Source organism: Fusarium poae, chromosome 4, assembly GCF_019609905.1.
Source record: "Fusarium poae strain DAOMC 252244 chromosome 4, whole genome shotgun sequence".
NCBI lineage: Eukaryota > Fungi > Ascomycota > Sordariomycetes > Hypocreales > Nectriaceae > Fusarium > Fusarium poae.
This window is the reverse complement of record NC_058402.1, coordinates 7,265,151-7,287,669: the sequence shown is the minus strand read 5'-3', so window position 1 is coordinate 7,287,669 and position 22,519 is coordinate 7,265,151. Positions and strand designations below refer to the sequence as shown.

Sequence of the window (22,519 nt, the reverse complement as noted above, 5' to 3'; positions counted from 1 at the left end):
TGGGAGTGAGGGTGTTGAAGGTGATGGATGAGGTTGAGGGAAGGGGATGGCTGTGGGGCTTGAAATATAGGGACACGTTCGCTGTTGTAGTGGTGAAGCAATAGCAGGGTTGTCACGTCACAAAATGATTATATATAGAATGAGATTTCATTTCATGATAGAGGCTCAATAGAAGATTGAATTGAGATCAATTGAGATATTCGTATGGTTGCCTCTGGTTATTTTACGTCAACAGTCAAATAATATCATCTTTTAGACCACAACCTCTACTGCTGCGAAAATAGAGGCTGGTTAGAATATATCTACCCACCGTTATTTTCCACTTACACTCTCACCAACTAAAGGACTTCAATTTGTATATTCGCCATAAATGGATACAAGCTGCAACACATCCTCCTCTCGTCTCAAACCAGGTGACTTTCCTCCACCAATAACTATTCCCCCTCTATCACTCCCTCACAAACTCACCATCATCATCCTCCATGGCCGTGGCTTCAACGCCGAGAAATTCCACTCTCCTCTTCTCACGTCTCCCTCTACCAATCCACAAATATCATTCAAGGAATCACTTCCTCATGCTCGTTTCGTCTTTCCAACGGCACCTCTCGCCCGAGCAACCAAGTACCGCCGCTCACTGATCCATCAATGGTATGAAGGCACTGGTGACTGGGAGCCCGAGGCGCGTGGAGATATGCGTCCCAGCGTTGAACATATTCACGAGATCCTGAGAGATGAGATTGGAATTTTGGGTGGTGATGCTGGAAAGGTGGTACTCGTGGGTTTTAGTCAGGGCGGTGCTATGGCGTTGGTGAGTTGGTTACTTTGGCAAGGACAAAGTTTAGGAGCGGTGGTTATAATGAGCGGATTCATGCCTCTGGCTGAGACATTGGCTAAAGAAGAAAGCGAACATTTATCTGATGATGGGTTGTTTGAAAGAGATGACGCCGAGGAAAACAAAACACCACTGCAGCGGGCTATCGACGAGCTTCGTCAAGAAGCAGAGCTTGACCCTGAGCCACCAGCGGATTCATTTCCTTTCTTAAAGACCCCTGTATTCATGGGCCATGGTCAAAAAGACAAAGATGTCGAGATTTGCCATGGTCAAAAAGCAGCCATGTGTCTGGAGCGTATGGGTATAGATGTTGAGTTGAAGATATACTCTGAGATGGAACATTGGTATTGTCCTGAAGAACTGGGGGATATAACACAATTTATATGTCAACGGCTAGAGAAGTAGACCATTAGTATCTCGAACATCGATCTGTAAATTTACTGTAATAGCTCAGTTGTAAATGTCATAAATTCATGATTCTTATAAACGATATTTTAGCCATCTAACCAACACATCTTCTTATCCAATTATTTTCCAACATCCCTTAGATCTTCTCACCATCGAGAATAACCTTGGCCTCATCTGATGTCCACCAACTCACACCCTTCTCACCAGGGTAGCTAAATCGGTCCATACTCTCAGGCTTCATCTCGACACTGTAACCAGCTTCCGTGGGGGTAGTGTAGTATCCGTCCTTGATAACGGATGGGTGGAAGAAGTGCTCGTGGAGGTGGTCCACGTACTCGAGAACGGAAAGCTTGCCGGAAACAACAACGTAGTCGATGGTGCTCAGGTGCTGGGTGTACTCGGGGAGACCGACACCGCCAGAGTGAGGAACGATGGGCACGCCAAACTTCTTGGCCATGAGGAGGACGGCGAGAACCTCGTTCACACCACCCATGCGGCAGGCGTCGATTTGGCAGACGTCGATGGCGCCTGTTTGGAGGAGTTGCTTGAAGATGACTCGGTTCTGGCACATCTCTCCGGTAGCAACACCAATACCATAAGGCTTCAGGGCGTCGCGAACGGCCTTGTGGCCGAGGATGTCGTCGGGTGACGTGGGCTCCTCGATGAACCAAGGTTTAAAGTCGGCTAGTTGCTTCATGTAGTCGATAGCCTCAGGGACGGACCAGACCTGGTTAGCATCCGTCATGAGAACATTGCCCTTGTCGTAGCCGATAACCTCACGAGCGATGCTCAATCGCTTGCGGTCACGCTCAATATCACCACCGACCTTGACCTTGAAGTGTCGGTATCCAGCATTGAGAGTCTCCTGAAGCAAACTCTTCATCTTATCCTCGCCATAGCCCAACCAGCCTGCACTAGTTGTGTAAGCAGGCACAGCGCGGTTGTTGAGAGCCTCTTCTAGACGCTTGGACTTGGTGGGCTCCTGCTCCTTGAGCATGGCGATGGCCTCCTCGGGGGTAATGGCATCGGTGATGTAGCGGAAGTCAATGCAGCTGACAAACTCCTCGGGGCTCATGTCGGCGACGATGCGCCAGACGGGCTTGTTGAGGGTCTTTGCCCAGAGATCCCAGACGGCGTTGACGACTGCGCCGAGGGCGAGGTGGATGACACCCTTTTCAGGACCGATCCAGCGGAGTTGACTATCGTTGACGAGATGGCGCCATGTTTGACCCCAGTTTGCGACGAGAGAGGATAGAGTCCTTCCCTTGAGACGCTCGGCGACGTGGTTGATGGCAGCGCAGACGATGTCGTTTCCACGGCCGATGGTAAAGGTCTAGAGGAGAGTTAGACATGGTATATGTGAGTTAGTGAGTGACTTGCCATTCCGTGACCTGTGTAGTCAGAGTCGGTCTGGAGAATGCAGTAGGCGGAGGAGTAGTTGCCAGCAGCGTTCATGGCATCGGAGCCAGTTCCGTCGAGGGAGGTAGGGAAGCGAACATCGCGAGTCTTCCAGCCAGTGATTGTGATTTCACCCATGATTGCGGTTTATTGTAGGATTCGGTTATGAGTTTGAAGTTGAAGTTGAAGCTTGAGGGAGCTCAGTAAAGCATGAGGAGAGATATAGTCGAGGTGGGGGTTTCCGAACGCGGAGGGAGGGGAAGGAGTAACTGCAGTCGGATGAGGTTTTAACACGAGACTGAGAGGAGTTATGATGAGACCAAGGGCCAGAGGAGAAGACACGAGATAATATAATCAATTGAGGCTAAATTGTAAAACTAAAAGAACTGGGAATGTCATGCTTTATACTCTTTTCTTTTCTTTCACCGTCTCATCTCGTCTCGTCTCCCTCATGAGACCTCACGATAGACATGGTTACAAGATGTGGGGTAGAGAAAAGGGTCGAGATGCCATGACGAACTATTCTGACATGTTTGATTGATGGATAAATCTAAATGACCCGTTTTATTATTATCATTTTGGCCAAGAACCCCCATAAAGATAATTTGTGCTGTATCATGAGAAGAGGAGTCGGTTAACCGGCAAGTTTTGATGCTTGAGGGTTAGAGAGGAGAAGAAGTTGGGGGTGGATTGTGAGTTTTGGGGGTTTAGTTGATGTTTATGGATGATCTGGGAGTACATGATGAGACAGTATAGAGAACAAGGCATATCAAAGTATTGTCAGTATCACACTAACAAGTGAATATCCCCGCCCCCGCGATGAGAGTTGACCCCATTTATGAAAGTGTCCGATATTGGAGAGTCTAGTTATGGTCCAAGTTGAATTGTCTGTGTTTGACCCCACGATATATCCCCGCGATTCGATCCGAGTATCTACCCCTCACTATCTCTAGTCGAGTCATCAATACAGAGTGCATAGATAGAGTGATAATGTGGGATATATTCAGATATTATATGAATTCCATCTATCATCTTATGTCTAATCAAGATCCTGTTTCTTCCATTTAAAAGCTTATAATTAAAGTAATATCCTAATTCTTTCTTTTATTCCAACAACAACCACCTGACAAGTCTATACAGTATCCGTTACTGTTTAGACACTATCAGAAACACTGTATCACTTGATCTGATTGACTTTAGCCTTGTTCTCGTATTTATTCTTTTCCATCAACAAAAAAGGTTTCCTCAACAAAAGGAACCGCCGAGGCCTTAATTCTACTATCCTGATGTGTCTGCCCAAAAACCAATGACGATGAGGAATATAAAAGACCAAAGATGGAATTCTCGTGTTTTGAGTCTTGCTCAAATATGTTATTATTTATTTGGTGCAAAGACAGACGCGTCAAGTGATCAATCTCACGTACATAAATAAACCCTCTCAGCTCAACAACAATAATAATGTAACAATGGTTTCACTGCATCATCCAGCCAGGGACACATCGGGTTCGGGACCTCCCAGCCCGGGGGGGGCTGACGAGAATTAAAAGGTCCCGCCCCTCGACAATCGTGATAAACATTGAGCTCAGGCCCTTCTTTCAAGGGTCTTCCTAGGCTCGGTTGATGAATGGCACACATGACATCAGTCGAACTAACCAGAGAACCATTCGGGTTGACAACCGTTCACCACTAGGCAAGGCACTCCCTTTTGAAAGACTCAGACAGGCTATCTAGTAGGCTACAGGGTCTCATTGTCACATCAGTAGCTTCTTCACCGCTGTAGAGATGGAATGTTGAAGGGGGGTGGTCTGGTCTGTCTGTAGGTACCCGGCAAGGCAAGTATTCGTTATGAATCTTGATTTTTTGTATCCATAAACAGTAAGATAGATACCTACTAATGACCCTTGCCCTGTCGCTTTCTCTTTCTGTGGGTGTTCTTTCTTCTAGTCCTTCGCTACCAGAAAAAATAGTTGAAAACTTGCATTGCATTGCAGGTTATAATCCCTGTCATGTCTAATTCCCTCTCTCCCTCTCTCTCCCTCTTTAACTGCAGCTGCAGCACTTCTCCGCCTGAATGACCCATGACGTGTATTCTCTTTCTCCCTCGTGGTCTCTTGATTGGGGCCTTGTAATCTAACATGCAGGTCTGAAGCCACTCGGGGCCAGGGAAGCGGTAAGACTTTGTACAGTGGTTCAACTTATCTCGGCTCTACTTTAGTCTAATACTACGTACATGTAGTAGTAGTTCTTGGGAACTGGTCTGCTGCACATTTGTTTTTTTCTCTCTTTAACTTTCAATCTATCTTACTCTCCCATATAATTACAATTCATCTCCCCCATGGCTGTTATATCCGTAAATTTAAACACCCAACGTGACCACTATCAACCGCAACACACCGCTATCCAGGACGACGCCCGCTTATCCTTATTAACACACAATATTTTATTATCGTTATTAATGCGACACTGCCCATCATGGAAAACTCCCTCTCAAAGAGTAACAGTCTAAAGCCTCCGAGGCGCAAACTTCAAAAACCCGACCCCAAGCTCAAAAGCCTCAACAAAGCCAAAAGAGGCTCTACAGATTCTCACTCATCATCAACCATGGCTAGTCTAAGCCCCATGTCTTCACCCACGCAGCGTCAAATGTCAAACGGTGCGCCTGATCTCAGTGACTCCAAATGGGACCATTATCTCCGACCCAAAACTATTCTTGTTCCCTCATTCTCAGAGTCAGAGGAACAAAACATGAATCAACCAGTCCAACACCCTGAACCTGAACCAAGGGCCGCATGCTTTAGTCCTCCGCCGCAAGGACAATCTTTTCATCGCCAGATCCCCGAATTTCACCACTTGACTCTCCATGAGAATAGGGCACGGCCATCCCTAGATCGCTCATCTCTCCCTTCAACAGCATCTTCAACATCAACTTCATCCGCTATGCGACGACAGGCCAAGACACCTGTCTTTCGAATTGGTCAACTAGAGCAACATGCACTTGCGCGCAAAGCAAAAGATGTACCAGAAAAGACTTCAAGTGTTGAGTTGATCGCTGATCAATACCACGCCCTTCTCGAAACAAGAGATGGTCCTCCAGCGCTCGACTCGCAATTACCCTCACGCGCATCGCATTACTCATTCGACGACACTCCTCTTCAAATCCCTCCATATGCGGCTAAACGATCTCAAAGTATGCGAACAGCAAATACTTCCTCATCAATGACTGCTATACCTCGTCAACTCAGACCCAGACTTAGATCAGCTCCTACCCACGATACAAACGTGGCAGCTGTTGAAGGCGATACTATTTACTTCAAGCCCTACTCTTTCTCACCACCACCTTCTCCCGAGTACCCCGGGACACCACGACACTCTTGGACAGACGAATTCAGGCCATCATCATCGTCAGGGCACTCATTCCAGGACAATATCAGCCTTCAGATAGCGCTCGATCTCCTCACGAGCGAATTATCTTCCGTCATGACAGGCCGGCCACAGCGCAATGGACAGAATACGGCAGCTTTACAGATATGGGTTATGATTGAGGCCTACGAAAGACTCCGCGATCAACTGACGAGACAAGAACCGTCCAACGCGGAGGCGCAAAAGGTTGCGACCATGTTTGATTGTTGGTTGGCATCACTATACTCGATTCACTCTTCTCTTACGGAGAGCACACTACCCAGCCCTACCGAATATGCTGGATTGGAAGAGGACCTGGATTGAGTAAATTACGATATTATTTTTTGTTCACGAGTTTTTACTTTTTACTGGTGGACTTGATGACGAATATTATGGAATTGGCGTTTTGGGCGTGGCCAGAGGAATAACTGGCATGGCATGGACAAAATGCGGCTGGAAGGATATAGCTGCTGGATGGTAGATACCTGGAGGGATTTGTTTTAGTCTAGTTTTACGACATTTGAATTCATTGTATTGATCAACTTGTCTTGTCGTTCGTCGATATGAAGTCAGTTGGAAAGAATGATCAACATGCGGATACACTGCCACGTCTTGAGGATCGTCGTGAAGAAGATATAAATAGAATTCATGATGATCTTGATGATTTGGCAGGACTGGGTCACATTAGAAAGCTGATTGTGGCGAACTGATTGGCATCTAGCTGGGATAGTATTGTAACCTCGGATAAGCAAAAGATGTACATTATCAACAGAACACTGTAGTCGCGAGTGTCTTGTGAGGATAGGAAATACGAGATGACCGTTATAATAGCGCTACTAATACACTTGCGCCGGTTCTTAATATTAAACTCTATTCACTGGACATATCGTCTATTAGACATGAATAGTGCTCGCTTACAAGACCCATGATAATGACGTCGTTGCTTCTTGGGATCGTTAATACGGACGATATGTGTATCGAGTTGACCAGACTCAAAGAAAAGGATAAAAGAAGAATGAATAGTATATCAGAAGAATTCTGCACGATAAGAGAGAGCTGTCGCGATTCGTATAAAGACAACTACTATCTAGGAAATTATAGATATTCATCGCTGTAAGAGGACGACCCACTCTAGCTCGAACCGCAACTCAATGCGTCGCGTGAATCTCCCATCGTCATTCAACCTCGCAGCAAATAAACGAATAATCGCCAAATCAATTGAACACTCCCCCATAATAATAATCATAATAAAAACAAAATGGACGACGACTATGGAGCCGACGATGAACTCCTCGCCGCCATGGCCGCTGCTGATCCAACACCAGTCGCACGACCAACACCACCAAAGATCCAGCAACCCACGCCTCAACGACTCGACAAAGCGCCGCCTTCTTCTGCTTCAGGCGCAGGAAAAGTAGTACAACCAACACCACAAGCACTACCGCAAAAACAATCAGGATCAACTATCTTGGTATCGCCCCGCCAGCGAGGAAATCCTGTTCTTACAAGCATTCGGTCTATGCCATGGGAGTACAGCGATATTCCGGCAGACTATGTTTTGGGACTGGGTACATGCGCTCTATTCCTGAGGTATATTCCCTGTTCTTAAGCACAAAGATTCATACTGATGATCCTCAAATAGTCTCAAGTACCATCGTCTTCATCCCGAGTACATCTACACCCGCATCCGCAATCTTCAAGGAAAATACAACCTGCGCATCCTCCTCACCATGGTCGACATCCCCAACCACGAAGCCTCCCTCAAAGAACTCTCCAAAACATCCCTCGTCAACAACGTCACCCTCATCCTCTGCTGGTCCGCCGCCGAAGCCGCGCGCTACATTGAACTGTACAAGAGCTACGAGAACGCCTCCTTTGGCGCTATTCGAGGCCAGCAGGCCGCGAGCTACGGCGAGAGGCTCGTCGAGTTCGTCACCGCGCCTAGAGGTTTGAATAAGTCGGATGCTGTCGCCGTGGTGAGTAACTTTGGCAGTTTGAGAAATGCCATAAACGCCGATGCGGAGCAGCTCGGTATGCTCAACGGCTGGGGTGGCATCAAAGTAAAACGATGGGTTTCTGCGGTTGAAGAGCCGTTTAGAGTGAAAAAGGCTGCGAAGAGAGGTGCGCAGGCTTCAGCGAGACTTGACCAAGCTCTACCCCTTTCTCGTGTACCTCTACGAGACATGCCAGCTGCTATAGCATCATCATCGTCGTCACGACAAACCCCCGCTGAAGCAACATCTTCTTCCGAAAAGCCCCAGGGTCAGGCATCAAAGCAGTTCCAGTTTATGGATAACACTGATGACGAGGATGAGGATGAAGAAGAAGCCATGCTTGCTGCCGCTATTGAAGCCTCAAAACAGACTGCCCAAACGGAAGAGGCTAGTCGAACGAGCCAGGCAGATAAGGATGAACAACTCAGTGAAGGTATTGCAGCTGCCCTTGCGAGATTGAGAGAGGGTGGTTAAAGTATACGCTTTAATGGTTCTTTTACTTCGGAGTACCTGTAAAGGCAGGCTCGATTAAGTCCAAAATCTTAGTCTATATAGGACTTGGAGATAAGCGTATGAGTCACGACATACGACTGTTCAAGGGGCGACCAGACCAAGATCTAGAGGTTGCCTAAATTAGCGGCGCTGGGATAACTCGACTGACTACACAAGTCGGTTCGATGTTTGCATGACTGGTACATCCAGCACTCGCAGAAGCTTAATAGGCCACATCCCCTTTCCGGTATAACGATGCAAGGCAGATTTAAAATCGAACATCAACACCACGTACAAGGCGCAGTGTTGGTTTCTGTTATCATTACCAGTCCCGTCTGTTATGATACGTCAGAAGCCATCTCAGGCTTTGAGACGCCCATAGAGATTGATTAATAGGGCTTTGACAATGTCCTTTGGTTTAAAGGGGTATTCAACTATATAGTCATATAGAGATCTGCTAGACATGTAAATGTCCCAAGTCGAGAAAGCAGTGTACAGAACAACAACGGACAATACTATTCGCAACTTCATAATTCTCACATTTGTGTCGTCTCTCCACTTGTAACTAGAGAGCTGTACTTAGGTGTTCAGAAGGGAGGCGTTGAAATGGGTATTTCATTCCTTTAGTATTATTTTCTTTTCTGTTTCTTTCCTTCTAGAGTTGAGAATGTCTTTTCGAGGCCATCGTACTCGTAACTTAGTTCAACCATGAACTCGTTTTTTTATCTGAACCAGTGCTCAATCCTCTAGGAACCTCCATCTCGCTTGGCGTACTCCTCCTCCATAGCCTCCTCGTAAAGACGATCAGCCTCCAACTCAGCTTCCGTCTTTGGTCTCGTTACGCCAGCGCCAGTGTTTGCACCTGCACCTGTAGCAACACCAGTGCTGCTGTTCTGTTGTTCTTGCGGGGTTTGAGAGGATGATGTTGTTGTAGTGGTTGACTCTGAAAAGGTAGGGAGACCCATTTTGCTGATTTTCGCAGATGAAAACGTTATGGTATGTTTGAGTAGCCGATTCGAAGTTGCAGATGGTGATAGAAGTGTCGTTATGAAATTGTTGAATGACTGACTATTGAACAACTTCTTATACATTTACTGTGGCGAAATTGTGGCGTAAGAGTACGTCACCTGTGGCTCAAGCTATCGTGGAACAAGACATGAGAAACAACCAGTCATGTACGATAGACGAAGAGTCCAGACTCTAGAGCTCCGTTTTGACCCGTTGAAACAAGACGGGACGATGGACATCTTGCTTTGTTGGCGGATATGTAGCCTGATTGGATGGAAGCTATAAGCTGACGATCTAGGGTCCTGCTTGTGACATCATTTCTATGAATCCAAGCTTTCTGGTAGAGCTTACTTATAATTAAAGGTTGGTATAAGCTTACTGAGGAATTGCAAAGAAATGTAATTTATATACTTTCTACCATCAATCTCTGTAACTGGACCCAAAAGAGAATAATGTACAGTAACCACGCGTGATGCACTCTGAACGCAGATATCGACATCATGATATCCAACTCAAACTAAAGATAATAGGGGGTATTTGTAGCCGCCTTTAAACATGTCGCTTTTAAAACTCCTGCACGTCTTCCCTCGGGTTTAGCTAAACTCTCTAGCCTCACCAATATCGCATACATCAAACACGCCGATTTCTGGAATGCCCCTCTTGCGCAAAGCTTCCTTCAATACCTTGGGGGGATCCAAGACCTCTTCCATTGTGAGTGCCCAGGTGCCCCAATGTATACCCATCGCCCGCTGGCATTTTGTGTCGCGGAAGATTTCAACAGCGTCATTTGGATCGGCATGAACGGATGAGAAGGCTGCTCGGGGATAGTACGCGCCGATCGGTATCAGACCCAAATCGAAAGGTCCACGGAGTTCACCAATCTGTTTAAATTGAGGACACCTTGGAAGGTGGTCATATTCAGCGCTGTAATCATCAGTTCCGGGTGGAAGGCTTGGGACTGATCGGTAGCCTGTGTCGCCGCCAAACCAAACCGACTTTCCACCAGACTTGACACTCCAGGAACACCAGAGGGTAGTATCACGGTCGAATAAACCACGAGCAGAGCTGTGTTGTGCTGGCAAAGCTGAAATGCGAGCACTGATCTCGCGCGAGCTATCTGCGTCCTTGACTGTGACAGTTAGGTCGGCATCCTCCCACCAATCGAGCTCGGTAACATGGTTGATGCCTGACTTGCGGAACCACGTTTCTAGACCCAATCCGACAAAGAATTGAGCGTCCGGGTGGTATTTCTGAACCTCCAGAATAGCGGAATGTGACAGATGATCATAGTGAGAGTGGCTAATTACGACAGCGTCGACGATGGGAATATCTTTAATGTCGCAAGGCTTGGGAGTATATCGTTTGGGACCCATAAAGCTGAATGGAGAGCATCGATCTTCAAAGACAGGGTCAAAGAGGACCCGCAGGCCAGAAGGGTATTCAACATAATAGCAGGCATGACCTAGCCATGTCGCACGGATCTTATCGGTAGTCTCGCGCTCGGTGTTCCATTGAGGCTTGACGACTGGTACGTTAGGAGGAGTCAGGTTGGGCTTTTTGAGATCGCCAGTGACAGACGGCCTATACTGATCAGTTTTTCGGGGGGAAAGTCGCATGGTAAAGCTGCCACGTACCACCAAATCTTTCGGACCATGGTACCAAAGTTGGGACTGCTTGCGCAGGAAGGATAAGGGTTCTTGAAGCCTTTGACAGACCCGCGCTTGAGAACATGGTGAGGGTTGGAAACAGCTTCATCCGGAAGAGCAGATCGGCCTGGAATTTTCGAGACAGCGGTCGTGGCAGCCATTGAGCCACGAGGGGTGCTTTGGGAAGCCAATTCCGTGGGCTTTAGATGTGATGAAGCGGCGCTTGCTGTGGTGGACATGATGGAAGAAGATGCCGAGGAAGCTGTAGAGTATGCGAGAGCAGCAGCGACGGGTCTAATATTCGACGTTGATCCAAAATGATGACTGAGTCGACGGATCGTCGGATAGGTACGCGGCATGTGGGAATGTTATATCCCAGACCGGAGACTTCGGGGGTCCTGCAGAGTTGCACCAAGAGGGTAGTCTAGGTAGGGGTGGGCAGATTAAGGCGAACAGGGAGGAGGAAGATTAGTCTGGTGATTGACCATTCTCTTGAACGAGGTGACACAGACACAAACACGTGCTTTGACCAAAGAAAAGAGGAAAAGACGGAAAGAAAAAAAAAGAGAACGAGTCGTGAGTGAGGTGGAGGAGGAGGAGGTTAGTGACAGTCTAGACAAAAAAGTAATATGGAGAAGAGGTCAGTGAGTTGGACGATTTTATCTGCAGGAGCGGAACTATTGTGGTGAGGCTATGACAATTGCAGTATAGACGGGTTATTCCTCTCTGCATCAACGACGGATAGATGGAAGGATCATGGAAGCCTCAAAAGAACCAATGGTACCGAGATTAGAGAAGCAAGGGGCCTGGAAAGTCTTGATATTTGTTGAGGGTTTTTTTATGTTGGTAATACGAAATGAAAATATGTTCAAAAAATCAATGACATCGATACATTCATAACTTCCTTTGTAGGTAGGTGTATATACCTAGCAACACACATCCATCACAACCACTAGGTTGGAGCTATAAAACTCGGGTAAATTTAGATAGCTTATAGTCTGCTTCACCTATCTTAGTGCAACTACTAAGTTTCGGTAACTGCAGGTGAAAAGCACAATACATCACTATCACATTTGGCTCAGACGTGTGTGCACAGAATGTCCATGTCTTTCATAACCATAACTTGATCAACTTCTCCTAGGCTCCCTCTTTCCAAACATACCCTTGCAGAGTCAAAAACAAAAACACTCTTCGCTACCCAAATTGCAATCTTCCCTACACGACTTTTCTGGAACATGATCATCCGGGGAACAAGCAATTCCCGAATGTAACAGAACACGTGGTATCCTTGTCGCTTCTGGAATTTCCCACGTTCTTGGTATTAGAATTAGTTACTAATTTGCCGAAATCACGGTTACAACTTCCGCTGCCCATAAGTCTTGGTCGTCAACTTACCAAGATATCATCCAACCCACATAGTACTAGATGAGCCGCAGCGTAAGATGATCAAACCCCAAAAGCAGCCTTACCATAGGTGACACCCCTGACAAGGTGCTTATCACCCCTGCCATGGCCATGTGGTGCCCTTGCATGGCGGCCCCTTCTTGTCAGCCAGGCTTACGACTACGACATTGCCAAGTCAGACTCATCAGAAACAATATCTCTTCATGCTTTTTTGTAAGCTATAACATCTTTATCAAGGCCTGTTACTTCCAGGAGGCTTGTGGTATCCTTTCTCGAAAAACACCAAAAAACAACAACAACAACCAGGTATCAACATGTCCTTCCACGCTCAACTCAAACTCGCTCTCATCAAAAGGCACGTACCCACGTCCTGTAATTATCCACAAGAAAAAGAAGCGTAATATAGACACGGACCAGCCAGACGCAACTTGCCGTTTCCAACCAATTACCCATCCATCCATCCATCACTCAGCCAAACGCCGGAAAACAAAAAGGGCCGACCGAAGCATTAATCGTCATCATAAGCGTCTTGAAAGATTGCTTCATACGTAGACTTCATCACATATCCATTTGTCGAGTGTCTTCCTGCATCTCGTCGCTACCGAGCTCCTTTTCGAGTTCTTCTGTCACGAAACCTTCGTAATCGTCAAGGCTCTTTTGGACATGGATCTTGAACTTGATCACGTCGTTGAGCATTCGGTCAATCTCCGTATGAAGTTCCTCTCGAAGAGCATTGGCTTGTAGCACAAGCTGTTCATACCTGATTGTATGGTTAATATGTGTTACTTCAACTGTAGACCAAGGTTTCACTTACTCAATTGTTGTGTTGATTTCGCGCTGTTCCAGGATTTGAACATTCTCGGATAAACCGGCTCGCATGCGAGATAGCTCCTTCTCCATCTTCTCGATGTGTGCATCAGAGGCTAACTTCTGCGCTGTCGTAACCTCCTTTGTCTTTTCGTACTCTTCTTCAGCTGCACGGACACGATGGTTGAGAGCCTCGACCTCGCCACGCCTATCTTCAATGGCTTCTTTGATGCCATCCAATAGGTCGTGGTCCTTGATCATCTCATCCATTGCTGTAGCTCGTCGATCGGAAATTTCCTTTCGAAGCGAAATGAAGCTGTTGCGAATTTTACCCCGAAGGTCCAAATTGAGAATGTGGCCTGCCTGATGTCCGGTGGTAGAATCAGCTACAAGACGATCCGCTGACGATGGCCCTAGCGAGCCTTTCATAATAGAAGAAGTAAAGTCGGAGTCGTCTGCCACTATAACTTGGAGTTCAAACTCTCTGCCCTTAGCATTGGCTGCTGTCGAGGGGATCAATGCGATCTGATACGCCATTGTGTTGTATCGATCAACCATCTGTTCCAACTCGTCCAGTTTTCGACTCGCCTCTACTTCTCGCTCCGATACCTTCTTCTTCACTTCTTCCAGTCGCTGGCTCGCAGACTCGATGCCCCTTTGCAACCGCTCCCGCTCAGCAGTCATGCGGTCAATATCCTGCATGCTGATGCCTTGAGCATCAACCGCCTTTTGCAAGCTCCGTCGCTCCTCGTCGGCTTCTTGGAGTTCTTCCAAAAGTTTATCGAGCTCTTCTTGTAGAACCTGAGACCGACTCTCGTACTTCTCGGACCGTTGCATTGCCAGCGCATTGTACTCCTCGAACTTGACCTTGTCCTCTTCCATAATCTTGAAGTGGTGATCAAGAACTGCGGGATCTGGTGTCGACTTTTCTAGATCTTCGATTTCTTTGAGAAGTCGTGCATTTTCTGCCTCAAGCGTGTCGAGTTCGGATGTGTATTTGGAGTTTGATCGCTCAAAAGCAGCTGCCATGGATTGAACATGGGGCGCCAAAACACGTTCAGCTTCTTCATCGCCTAGGTCTTCATCCATAGCTAGCCAGTCTCGGTATCCATTGCTGAGAAAGTCGAAGATAATGCGGTCACCACTGACATCAATACCAGCTTCCATACAAGCTTCGTCATACTGGCAGTTCACGTAACCGTCGAGCATTTGAGCAAGTTGCATCATCCAGTGAAGCAGACCAAGAAATGTACTCCAGTTCTGTCCTCCCACAGCAGCAATCTGACTCTTTGTAATACTCCTCTCGAATGGATATCGCATCTGTTTCAACAAAGGAGGAACCTCCTGGTCGATATTCTTTTGAAACTTGTGACTGGGATCGATGCGGTGATAAAGCCACTGAAACATATAGTTAAAGTCCTTTTGTGTCGGCGATTTTAGGACGTTTTGTGAAAGAACGTGCTTCATTTCCATCTCAAAGTTATGTTGAACCATGTATTCCATAATCTCCTGTCCAATCCGGGCCTGGAAAGAGCGGTCTTTCAAAGGTCGAGGATCGCGGGGAACACCAGCGGGCGCAGGGGTGGTTTGAAAGAAGCTCTGGTGGTGGTGACTAGCCGCAGGCACAGTAGACTGTCGGGGTCGATATACACTGCTTCTTCGGTCGTCACCAGTGGAAACTCGCTTGGTTGCAGTTCCGGGAGTAAATGTCGACTTCGGCGCAAACGAGGAACGTTTTACGGAGGAAAGACCGAGGTCTACAAGGTTTGTTCCTGAGGATGATCGTTGGAACATGGGCTGGCTAGGGCGCGGCATAGCAAGGGAATGCCTAGATCCCGATATGGAGCGCACATGGCTGCCCGGATAGCCGCCAATATTCGAGCTGGATCGCTTCATAGTCGAACCGGGCTGAGGAATGGCGCTGTTTACACTAATACCTCCAAGGGTCTATTTCGAGTCAGATTATCGATCAAATTGAAATATAAACAATGTTTTGCCAACGGCGCATAAGCTGGTAGGAATAGTCGGGGCATCGCACCTCTCTGGGTCTACGGACGCTCCAAAGGCCCGTATCTTGGGACATATTCTGACGAAAGAAACACTATGCGACTGCAGCGGTATGAATGCGCAGTGTATTCGAGTGTTGTGGGTTGGGGTATGCGCGGGCGGGTTATCGTGGTAATAGTCGGTAGTGATGCAAGGTGGGATGTGAAAATGGGTAGACTCTAACGAAGTACGGGAGATTAGGCGTTACAAAACTGTTGCTCGGGCGGAAAGTAAACAAAGGGTGTAAATGGGTTTGATTGGCTCAAGGTTTCTAACGTGGTTGCAGGTGGAGTCTTTGTTTGAGCTGGTTAATTGACGTTGCACGTGATCGCAACTTGGACTCTCATGCGCGATAGAACCGTTTGGTAGACGGTCGGTAGGGAAGGTACGTACCTGCTCCAGCAGCTTCAAACTGCAAGCCTCGGTCCAGATCGGTCACGCTCCCGACCTGACTCCACGCCTCCACGTTCTTGAACTCCACGGCCCGGCCTCCGCAGACAAGCCAGTCAGGCACATGCTTATATCATTTCCATCATCACCGGTCAAGTCTGTTTAGGAGTTCCTTCTCTGAACTTTATCCATTGCGATTCTGTTGATGAAGTGAGAGCTGTCTGACGGCTGAATATTATTAATCATGTCTATCCGCGAGGATCTAGTAGCCTCTGCAGTGAGTATATCCCTTGCTCCCAGCCACTGAACCAATTCAATCGGAACAGTAAATACTAACTCCTGAACAGATTCAATGTCCGTTACCCTTTCGCGATAGCAATGCCGAATGCGCCGACTAACCTGTTGCAGTTCTACAAGACCCAAGCGTCGCGTCATCCTCGGTCGAAAGCCGCATCTCGTTCCTTCGAAGCAAGAACTTAACTCAAGAAGAAATCGACGTCGCGCTATCTAGAACAGGTGGCAGCGCACCCGCGGCTCCTACTGCGCCTTTTCCCAGCGCGCCCGCCGGTCCTCCTCCTGGTCAGCAATACTATCCCCCTTATCCACAACATGCCTGGCAACCACCACCACCTCCTCCGCGCAGGGACTGGAGGGATTGGTTCATCATGGCTACGGTAGTTGGAGGAGTGTCTTATGGTCTCTACGAGCTAGGCAAGGTATGTTTTTGAGAGCGCGACTGCTTTAAAAATATAGACTAACATGCGATCAGCGTTACGTATACCCCAACGTGGCACCCCCGACACCGGAGAAGCTGGAACAGGACAAGAAATCGATCGAGGATCAGTTCGACCGAGCTTTCACACTGGTTGAGCAGCTCGCCAAGGATACGGAAAGCTTGAAAAATGCCGAGAAGGAGAGAACCGAGAAACTAGACACGGCTATCGCGGACCTTGAGACGGTTATGACTGACCTCAAGGCTTCCAATCGACGACGCGAGGACGATGCGAACCGAATCAGGGACGAGGTTCAATCTCTCAAGGACGCGATTCCCAAGGCTCTTGAGAACCAAAAGTCATTGACCGATAACCGCCTGCGCGAGATCAACACTGAGCTTACCAGTCTCAAGACATTGGTTTCTCAGCGCACCAGCAGCGCCTCCACAAGCTCCTCAACCATGAACTACATGCGAAACGCTGGTGGAAGCGCAAACACTCCTGTTGCTGCTTCCACTCCCGGTGCTTCTACTTCTACCGCTGCGGTCAATGGCGAGAAGGCGGCAGTTCAATCGGCCACCACTACCCCTGCTGCCGAGGTTCCTAAGCCAACATTCCCCTCTGCTCCTCAGCTTAACCGTTCATCTTCCCCTCTTGCCAACATGACTGGCAAGAAATCTATTCCGGCCTGGCAGATGGCTATGGCCAACCAGAATGATACTTCTTCGACTCAAGTCAAGGCTGACGAGTCCAAGGCTGGCGCAAGTTCAAGCTCTTGAAAAAGCACTCGAGTTTAGTTCACTTAATTGTATAGTACTTTATGCATCTATAGTTTCGGGATAATATGGGGGTTGCGAGATGGTATTGTAGCGTTATCATATTACACATTTGTTGAACTTTATATACAACAACTATATGCGTGTGATGAATATTATGGGTATATGTAAGATATATATTAATTCAATGTTGATCCGTCCACATCTGTCAATTGCCCATACAGATAATATGTATCAGACTTGAATTAAGGCTTGTGCCAAGGTGTGTTTTTCTTCTGCTCAGTACCGATTCAGCATCGTATATTGACCTCTCGCGCTTGTGACGCGCTTACATGCATCCCCCTGCTAATTCTGCATGCACTCAACCTTGAAGCTTTTCCGCAAGAATTACCGTTTTGGGTTGAGTCTGGAAACATCACCACTAACAAGAGAAGCTGCCAACGCATTAATCGGAAGCTAGAATATGATTTCTAAACCTTCTTTGCCGTGTGTCAAATTACCGAAGGGGTCCATCACAATCTAAAGCACTAGTGAAAACTGCCATCCCAACTTGTAAACCTCCTCAAACGGTTGAGTGCAGCAGTTAGCTCCATATTCTATGCCGAGGCTTATTTGAATAACCCATCACCTGCTCAACTACATTGACCTATTGGCTTTCTTTCCTGCATAACTTGTGACTTTGTTGTTCCTGTTTATTGATTTGTATACATTCCTATTCTAAATATTGATTCTCCTGTCGTTGAAAAAGAAACCGAGGCACAACTCCCACACTCACCCCATCTGACGGCATATTTACAAAAGTGGCAAAGCAAGAAGTGTCATGGATTCTTAAAAACCATCCATACCTTACCTGGCATTTTGACGCAGTTTCAAAACTTGGGGAGAACTTGTGATTGGTCTTGGCGTGGAGAAGAATTGCATTAGGCCTTGCAAGACTTCCCGTCTCTTTGTTGACTTATAGCCACTGTACGACAACTCATTCATTCACTCACTCACTCCCTATTCTTCTACTACCCCTCTGTTGCCAGCACATCTTTTTGCGTCGCTTTTCGGGTTAAGGACATATCTGTCTTGTTCAGATATATCAAGTTGATGCAGTGCTTGCGCAGTGTCAAGCCTTTCCACTGACATTGTAACGCAGCTGTCGCCAGTTGAATCACTTATATTATCACTCCCTCGCAACTATAACTACTACAACTCAACCAAAACTTACCCACTCTACTCCTGCACTCATCGCACTTCTGTCAAGATGAATCTGGAAACGATACGCATAGTTGTGCCGTTACTCCCCCTTATTCTTCGTCAATCCTTCCTACACGTCCTTCACCTCTCCGATTCAGCCAAGCACCTCGACCTTCGAAGCGCTCTCATAATCGCCTGTCTCCGCGTTATACTCACACCCAAAACTCCACGTAGTATATCCGCTGTCCAAGAACTTACTCTCCGCGACCCAGGAATCAAGGGTCGTATCTGGGTCAGCAAGTACGCCAGTCCACCACCTCCAGAGACATCGATCCGCGATGTCCTCATCGCTGCCCTCCAACACACCGGAGGTTCCGCCTGCCGAGTCCCCGTGCCCGACCTAGTTGATGTCGAGGCCGAATGGACCGGCTACCGGAGTGGTGTGTCTAGTGGCGCTCCGTTGCCTGACGTGTCGGAGCGGGAGAGGTATCACGGCATGATGCGGGACTGCAAGAGTCCAACAACTGTGCTGTACTTGCACGGCGGCGCTTACTATCTCTGTGACCCTGCTACACATCGTCCTACGACCAAGAAGCTGGCCCAGTTGACGGGTGGTCGGTGCTACTCTGTGCGATATCGACTTGCGCCCCAGCATCCATTCCCTGCAGCGTTGCTGGATGCGTTTGTGTCTTATTTCACTTTGTTGTATCCACCTCCAGATGCTTACCACGACCCTGTGCAACCGGAGCATATAGTGATTGCTGGTGACAGGTATGTCTCGAGTCCTTAGCTCTGGTGTATCACAAGTACTGACTGACAAACTTACAGCGCTGGCGGTAATCTTTCGCTCGCACTGCTCCAACTCATTCTCGAACTCCGAAGACAAGACTCTCCAATCTTGTGGCACGGCGAACTACGCCATGTTCCCTTGCCAGCTGGCTTGGCACTAAACTCTCCATGGCTGGATGTTACACAAAGTTCTCCGACATGGGAAGCATCCACGCCGACCCCATTCGACTACCTCCCCAAGCCCGAGACCATGGACCAGCTCGCGATACCTTCCTGCAACGCGTGGCCAGCCAACCCACCAAGACGCAACCTGTATATCGCCGACGACCTCGCCGCTCACCCATTGGCGTCTCTCGTCATGGCGCGCAGCTGGAAAGGGGCGCCGCCTATCTACCTCTGCACGGGTTGGGAGATCCTCGCGTACGAGGACAAGTTCCTCGCGCGCCAACTCGAAGCTGACGGAGTCCGTGTGGTTTTTGAGGAGTACGAGGGCATGCCTCATTGCTTTGCGATGATGCTGCGCAATGCTCCTGCCACACCGCGCTGTTACAAAGGATGGGCGTCGTTTATAAGCGCAGCAGTTGAGAATCCTGGAAGCATTGAGTCGAGTGCTGTCATGATCAAGTCCAAGACGTGTGAGGAGGTGCCATTAAGGTTCGATCAATTGAGTGATACTTCAGAAGAGGATTTCAGACAGAGGGTATTGCATAAAACAGGGTTGGAAGATCGGGATATAGACATATCCATTGCTAAACTGTAGATAATCATTTGTTTTTACAGTATTGTGGAAATAGGTGAAGTACATAGCATGATGTATATGTGGCAGGTTATACGATTCCATTTAATTATTATTGCATATGTTTCCCTTATGGGTTAGGTATTGGTTAATTAAAAATTATATTCCAACTTGACGTTGATCTTGACTTGTCTTACTTACATACACTCTCACCTGGCAACTGAAACTTTGATAACCGGCACGTTCGGAACGTACAAGGCCAAGACTTATACACAATCCCAACATCCAACCCCGTTTCTCACCCACTTTCTCAAACACGAATTGCTTCATCTAAATAATTGTCCTTACAAGTCCGTCTATTTATTCATCTTTCGGCTCCGCCTCCACCAACCCCCGAGACCGGCCCGCAACGGGGGGGACCCACCAAACTTTTAGTTATAGCCCGACAATATGTCGCTGATCTCTGAACCTCGAGACAAAAACGACGAGCCAGACCCAACTCGTCCCAATTCGACTCCCGAGGGTACCTTAGAGATGGAGCGCCACAAAAAGGCCGTCACTTCCATCGCCTCGGCCGTCCGCGGCTTCTTCGAGCGCCGCGAGCCATACCGCATCTTTCACGGCAGCACAAACAGCACCCGGCCCCAGACAACAGGCAAGCCCGTCGTCGACATCAGCGCTCTCCGCAATGTTCTCCAGGTCGATAAAGCTACCCGCACGGCTCTCGTGGAGCCCAATGTTCCCATGGACAAGCTCGTCGAGTCGACGCTCAAGCACGGCCTCGTCCCACCTGTAGTTATGGAGTTTCCCGGTATCACAGCTGGAGGAGGGTTTGCGGGCACAGCGGGAGAGAGTTCTTCATTCAAGCACGGATTCTTCAACGATACTGTCAATTGGGCTGAGATGATCCTCGGAAACGGCGAGGTTGTGCGTGCGTCGCGGGAGGAGAACGCTGATCTGTTCCGCGGTGCCGCTGGTGCTGTTGGGTCTTTGGGCACGACGACGCTTCTTGAGCTTCAGCTACAAGAGGCCAAGAAGTTTGTCAAGACGACGTACCACCGAACCAGCAGTGTCGCCGAGGCTGTTGCCCGTATCCGCGCTGAAACCGAGAACCCTTCCAACGACTACGTTGACGGCATCCTCTTCTCCAAAGATCATGGAGTCGTTGTTACTGGTACCCTGACTGATGACAAGCCCGCCGATACCAAGCCCCAGACCTTTAGTGGTGCTTGGGATCCCTGGTATTACCTCCATGTTCAAGATCGCACTCGTAATGTTCCCTCTGCTGGTCCTACTGTCTCCGCCGAATCCGCCTCGTCCTCTCCTGTTGACTACATCCCCCTTGCTGAGTACTTCTTCCGTTATGATAGAGGTGGTTTCTGGGTTGGAGCAGCTGCATTCACCTACTTCAAGGGCGTTCCGTTTACACGTTTCTTCCGATGGTTCCTTGACGACTTTCTACACACCCGTATGTTATACCGCGCTCTTCACGGCAGCGGTGAATCCGCCCGCTTCATCGTCCAGGACCTGGGTCTTCCCTACAAGACTGCTGAGACATTCGTTGACTACACTGCTGAGAACTTTAACATCTGGCCCCTCTGGCTCTGCCCCTTGAAGCAGACAGCCCCACCGACCTTCCACCCTCACACCGGCGAGACGACCACTGCTGCTGATGGTACTGTGACAACCCCACCATCTCTCAACATCGGTCTTTGGGGATGGGGTCCTTCCGACCCCGAGGAGTTTGTTACCAAGAACCGTGCTCTCGAGGATAAGCTCGTTGAGCTTGGTGGTCTGAAATGGCTTTACGCGCATACCTACTACAACGAAGAAGAGTTCTGGAAGTTGTACGGCCGAGAATGGTACGATGATCTGCGAAAGAAATACCACGCTGAAACGCTGCCTACTGTCCACGACAAGGTCAAGGTCGATGTTGAAGCCCGAAAGGAAGAACGCCAGAAGTGGAAGCGCTCTTTAAAAAGCAAGCCTCCTCTGGGTGGCCTTTACGGCATCTGGAAAGGCATCCAGAGCAAGGATTATATGCTCCACCGACATGCGGAGTGGAAGTACAAGGGGGAGAAATAGATAAATACCCGTGTTTGTGTAGATATATCAAGTAGAGTTTTGTAAGATCACAAAGAGATAGGACTTAGAGTATGCTGTAACATGCTCGAGTTGGCAATGGATAGATGTACGAACAATAGACGTTAGAGTACACTCTGTTGTTTGGGAATACGTTTCTTTCTATATTCCAAATATCGTAATTTCTTCTAAGCACCAAATGACCATGTCTATGGGCCTCAAGGTTCCTGATATGTCTTCCAGGGGAGACTGCATCCCCGTTATGTACACAAGCTCTCAATGACCGTCATTGCTGGCTCAATTAGGGGATCTCAGTATCAGTCTCCACACGGGATGCGCTTCTATCGTCCCGTTGTATTCCTCTTCCCAATGCGTCTAGTTTTCTCCCATTGTAGTCATCATGTTCATGATATGCTT

At 48.1% G+C, this 22,519-nt stretch overlaps 9 protein-coding genes across 9 annotated transcripts; 5 read left to right on the top strand and 4 right to left on the bottom strand.

Moving 5' to 3' along the window:
* Positions 1–370: 370 nt before the first annotated feature.
* FPOAC1_012440 (uncharacterized protein) lies at positions 371–1,237 on the top strand (the record flags this gene model as incomplete). The annotated part of the gene is made up of 1 exon (XM_044856796.1): positions 371–1,237. The coding sequence occupies one exon, from the start codon at positions 371–373 to the stop codon at positions 1,235–1,237; it is 867 nt and encodes a 288-aa protein (XP_044704109.1).
* A 139-nt stretch (positions 1,238–1,376) lies between these two features.
* Positions 1,377–2,776, bottom strand: LGD1 (L-galactonate dehydratase; the record flags this gene model as incomplete). The annotated part of the gene is made up of 2 exons (XM_044856795.1): positions 1,377–2,573; positions 2,621–2,776. The coding sequence occupies 2 exons, from the start codon at positions 2,774–2,776 to the stop codon at positions 1,377–1,379; spliced, it is 1,353 nt and encodes a 450-aa protein (XP_044704108.1).
* A 2,334-nt stretch (positions 2,777–5,110) lies between these two features.
* On the top strand, positions 5,111–6,361 carry FPOAC1_012438 (uncharacterized protein; the record flags this gene model as incomplete). Its single annotated transcript, XM_044856794.1, has 1 exon — positions 5,111–6,361. One exon carries the CDS (start codon positions 5,111–5,113, stop codon positions 6,359–6,361), a length of 1,251 nt encoding a protein of 416 aa, XP_044704107.1.
* Positions 6,362–7,295: 934 nt separating this feature from the next.
* FPOAC1_012437 (uncharacterized protein) lies at positions 7,296–8,505 on the top strand (the record flags this gene model as incomplete). Its single annotated transcript, XM_044856793.1, has 2 exons — positions 7,296–7,627; positions 7,680–8,505. 2 exons carry the CDS (start codon positions 7,296–7,298, stop codon positions 8,503–8,505), a joined length of 1,158 nt encoding a protein of 385 aa, XP_044704106.1.
* Positions 8,506–9,269: 764 nt separating this feature from the next.
* FPOAC1_012436 (uncharacterized protein) lies at positions 9,270–9,488 on the bottom strand (the record flags this gene model as incomplete). The annotated part of the gene is made up of 1 exon (XM_044856792.1): positions 9,270–9,488. The coding sequence occupies one exon, from the start codon at positions 9,486–9,488 to the stop codon at positions 9,270–9,272; it is 219 nt and encodes a 72-aa protein (XP_044704105.1).
* A 636-nt stretch (positions 9,489–10,124) lies between these two features.
* FPOAC1_012435 (uncharacterized protein) lies at positions 10,125–11,416 on the bottom strand (the record flags this gene model as incomplete). Its single annotated transcript, XM_044856791.1, has 2 exons — positions 10,125–11,112; positions 11,166–11,416. The coding sequence occupies 2 exons, from the start codon at positions 11,414–11,416 to the stop codon at positions 10,125–10,127; spliced, it is 1,239 nt and encodes a 412-aa protein (XP_044704104.1).
* Positions 11,417–13,139: 1,723 nt separating this feature from the next.
* NDC80 (kinetochore-associated Ndc80 complex subunit ndc80) lies at positions 13,140–15,471 on the bottom strand (the record flags this gene model as incomplete). Its single annotated transcript, XM_044856790.1, has 3 exons — positions 13,140–13,341; positions 13,396–15,335; positions 15,427–15,471. The coding sequence occupies 3 exons, from the start codon at positions 15,469–15,471 to the stop codon at positions 13,140–13,142; spliced, it is 2,187 nt and encodes a 728-aa protein (XP_044704103.1).
* A 597-nt stretch (positions 15,472–16,068) lies between these two features.
* FPOAC1_012433 (uncharacterized protein) lies at positions 16,069–17,316 on the top strand (the record flags this gene model as incomplete). Its single annotated transcript, XM_044856789.1, has 4 exons — positions 16,069–16,101; positions 16,172–16,178; positions 16,233–16,540; positions 16,594–17,316. 4 exons carry the CDS (start codon positions 16,069–16,071, stop codon positions 17,314–17,316), a joined length of 1,071 nt encoding a protein of 356 aa, XP_044704102.1.
* A 1,246-nt stretch (positions 17,317–18,562) lies between these two features.
* Positions 18,563–22,105, top strand: FPOAC1_012432 (uncharacterized protein; the record flags this gene model as incomplete). The annotated part of the gene is made up of 3 exons (XM_044856788.1): positions 18,563–19,266; positions 19,324–19,984; positions 20,462–22,105. 3 exons carry the CDS (start codon positions 18,563–18,565, stop codon positions 22,103–22,105), a joined length of 3,009 nt encoding a protein of 1,002 aa, XP_044704101.1.
* Between the last annotated feature and the right edge of the window lie 414 nt (positions 22,106–22,519).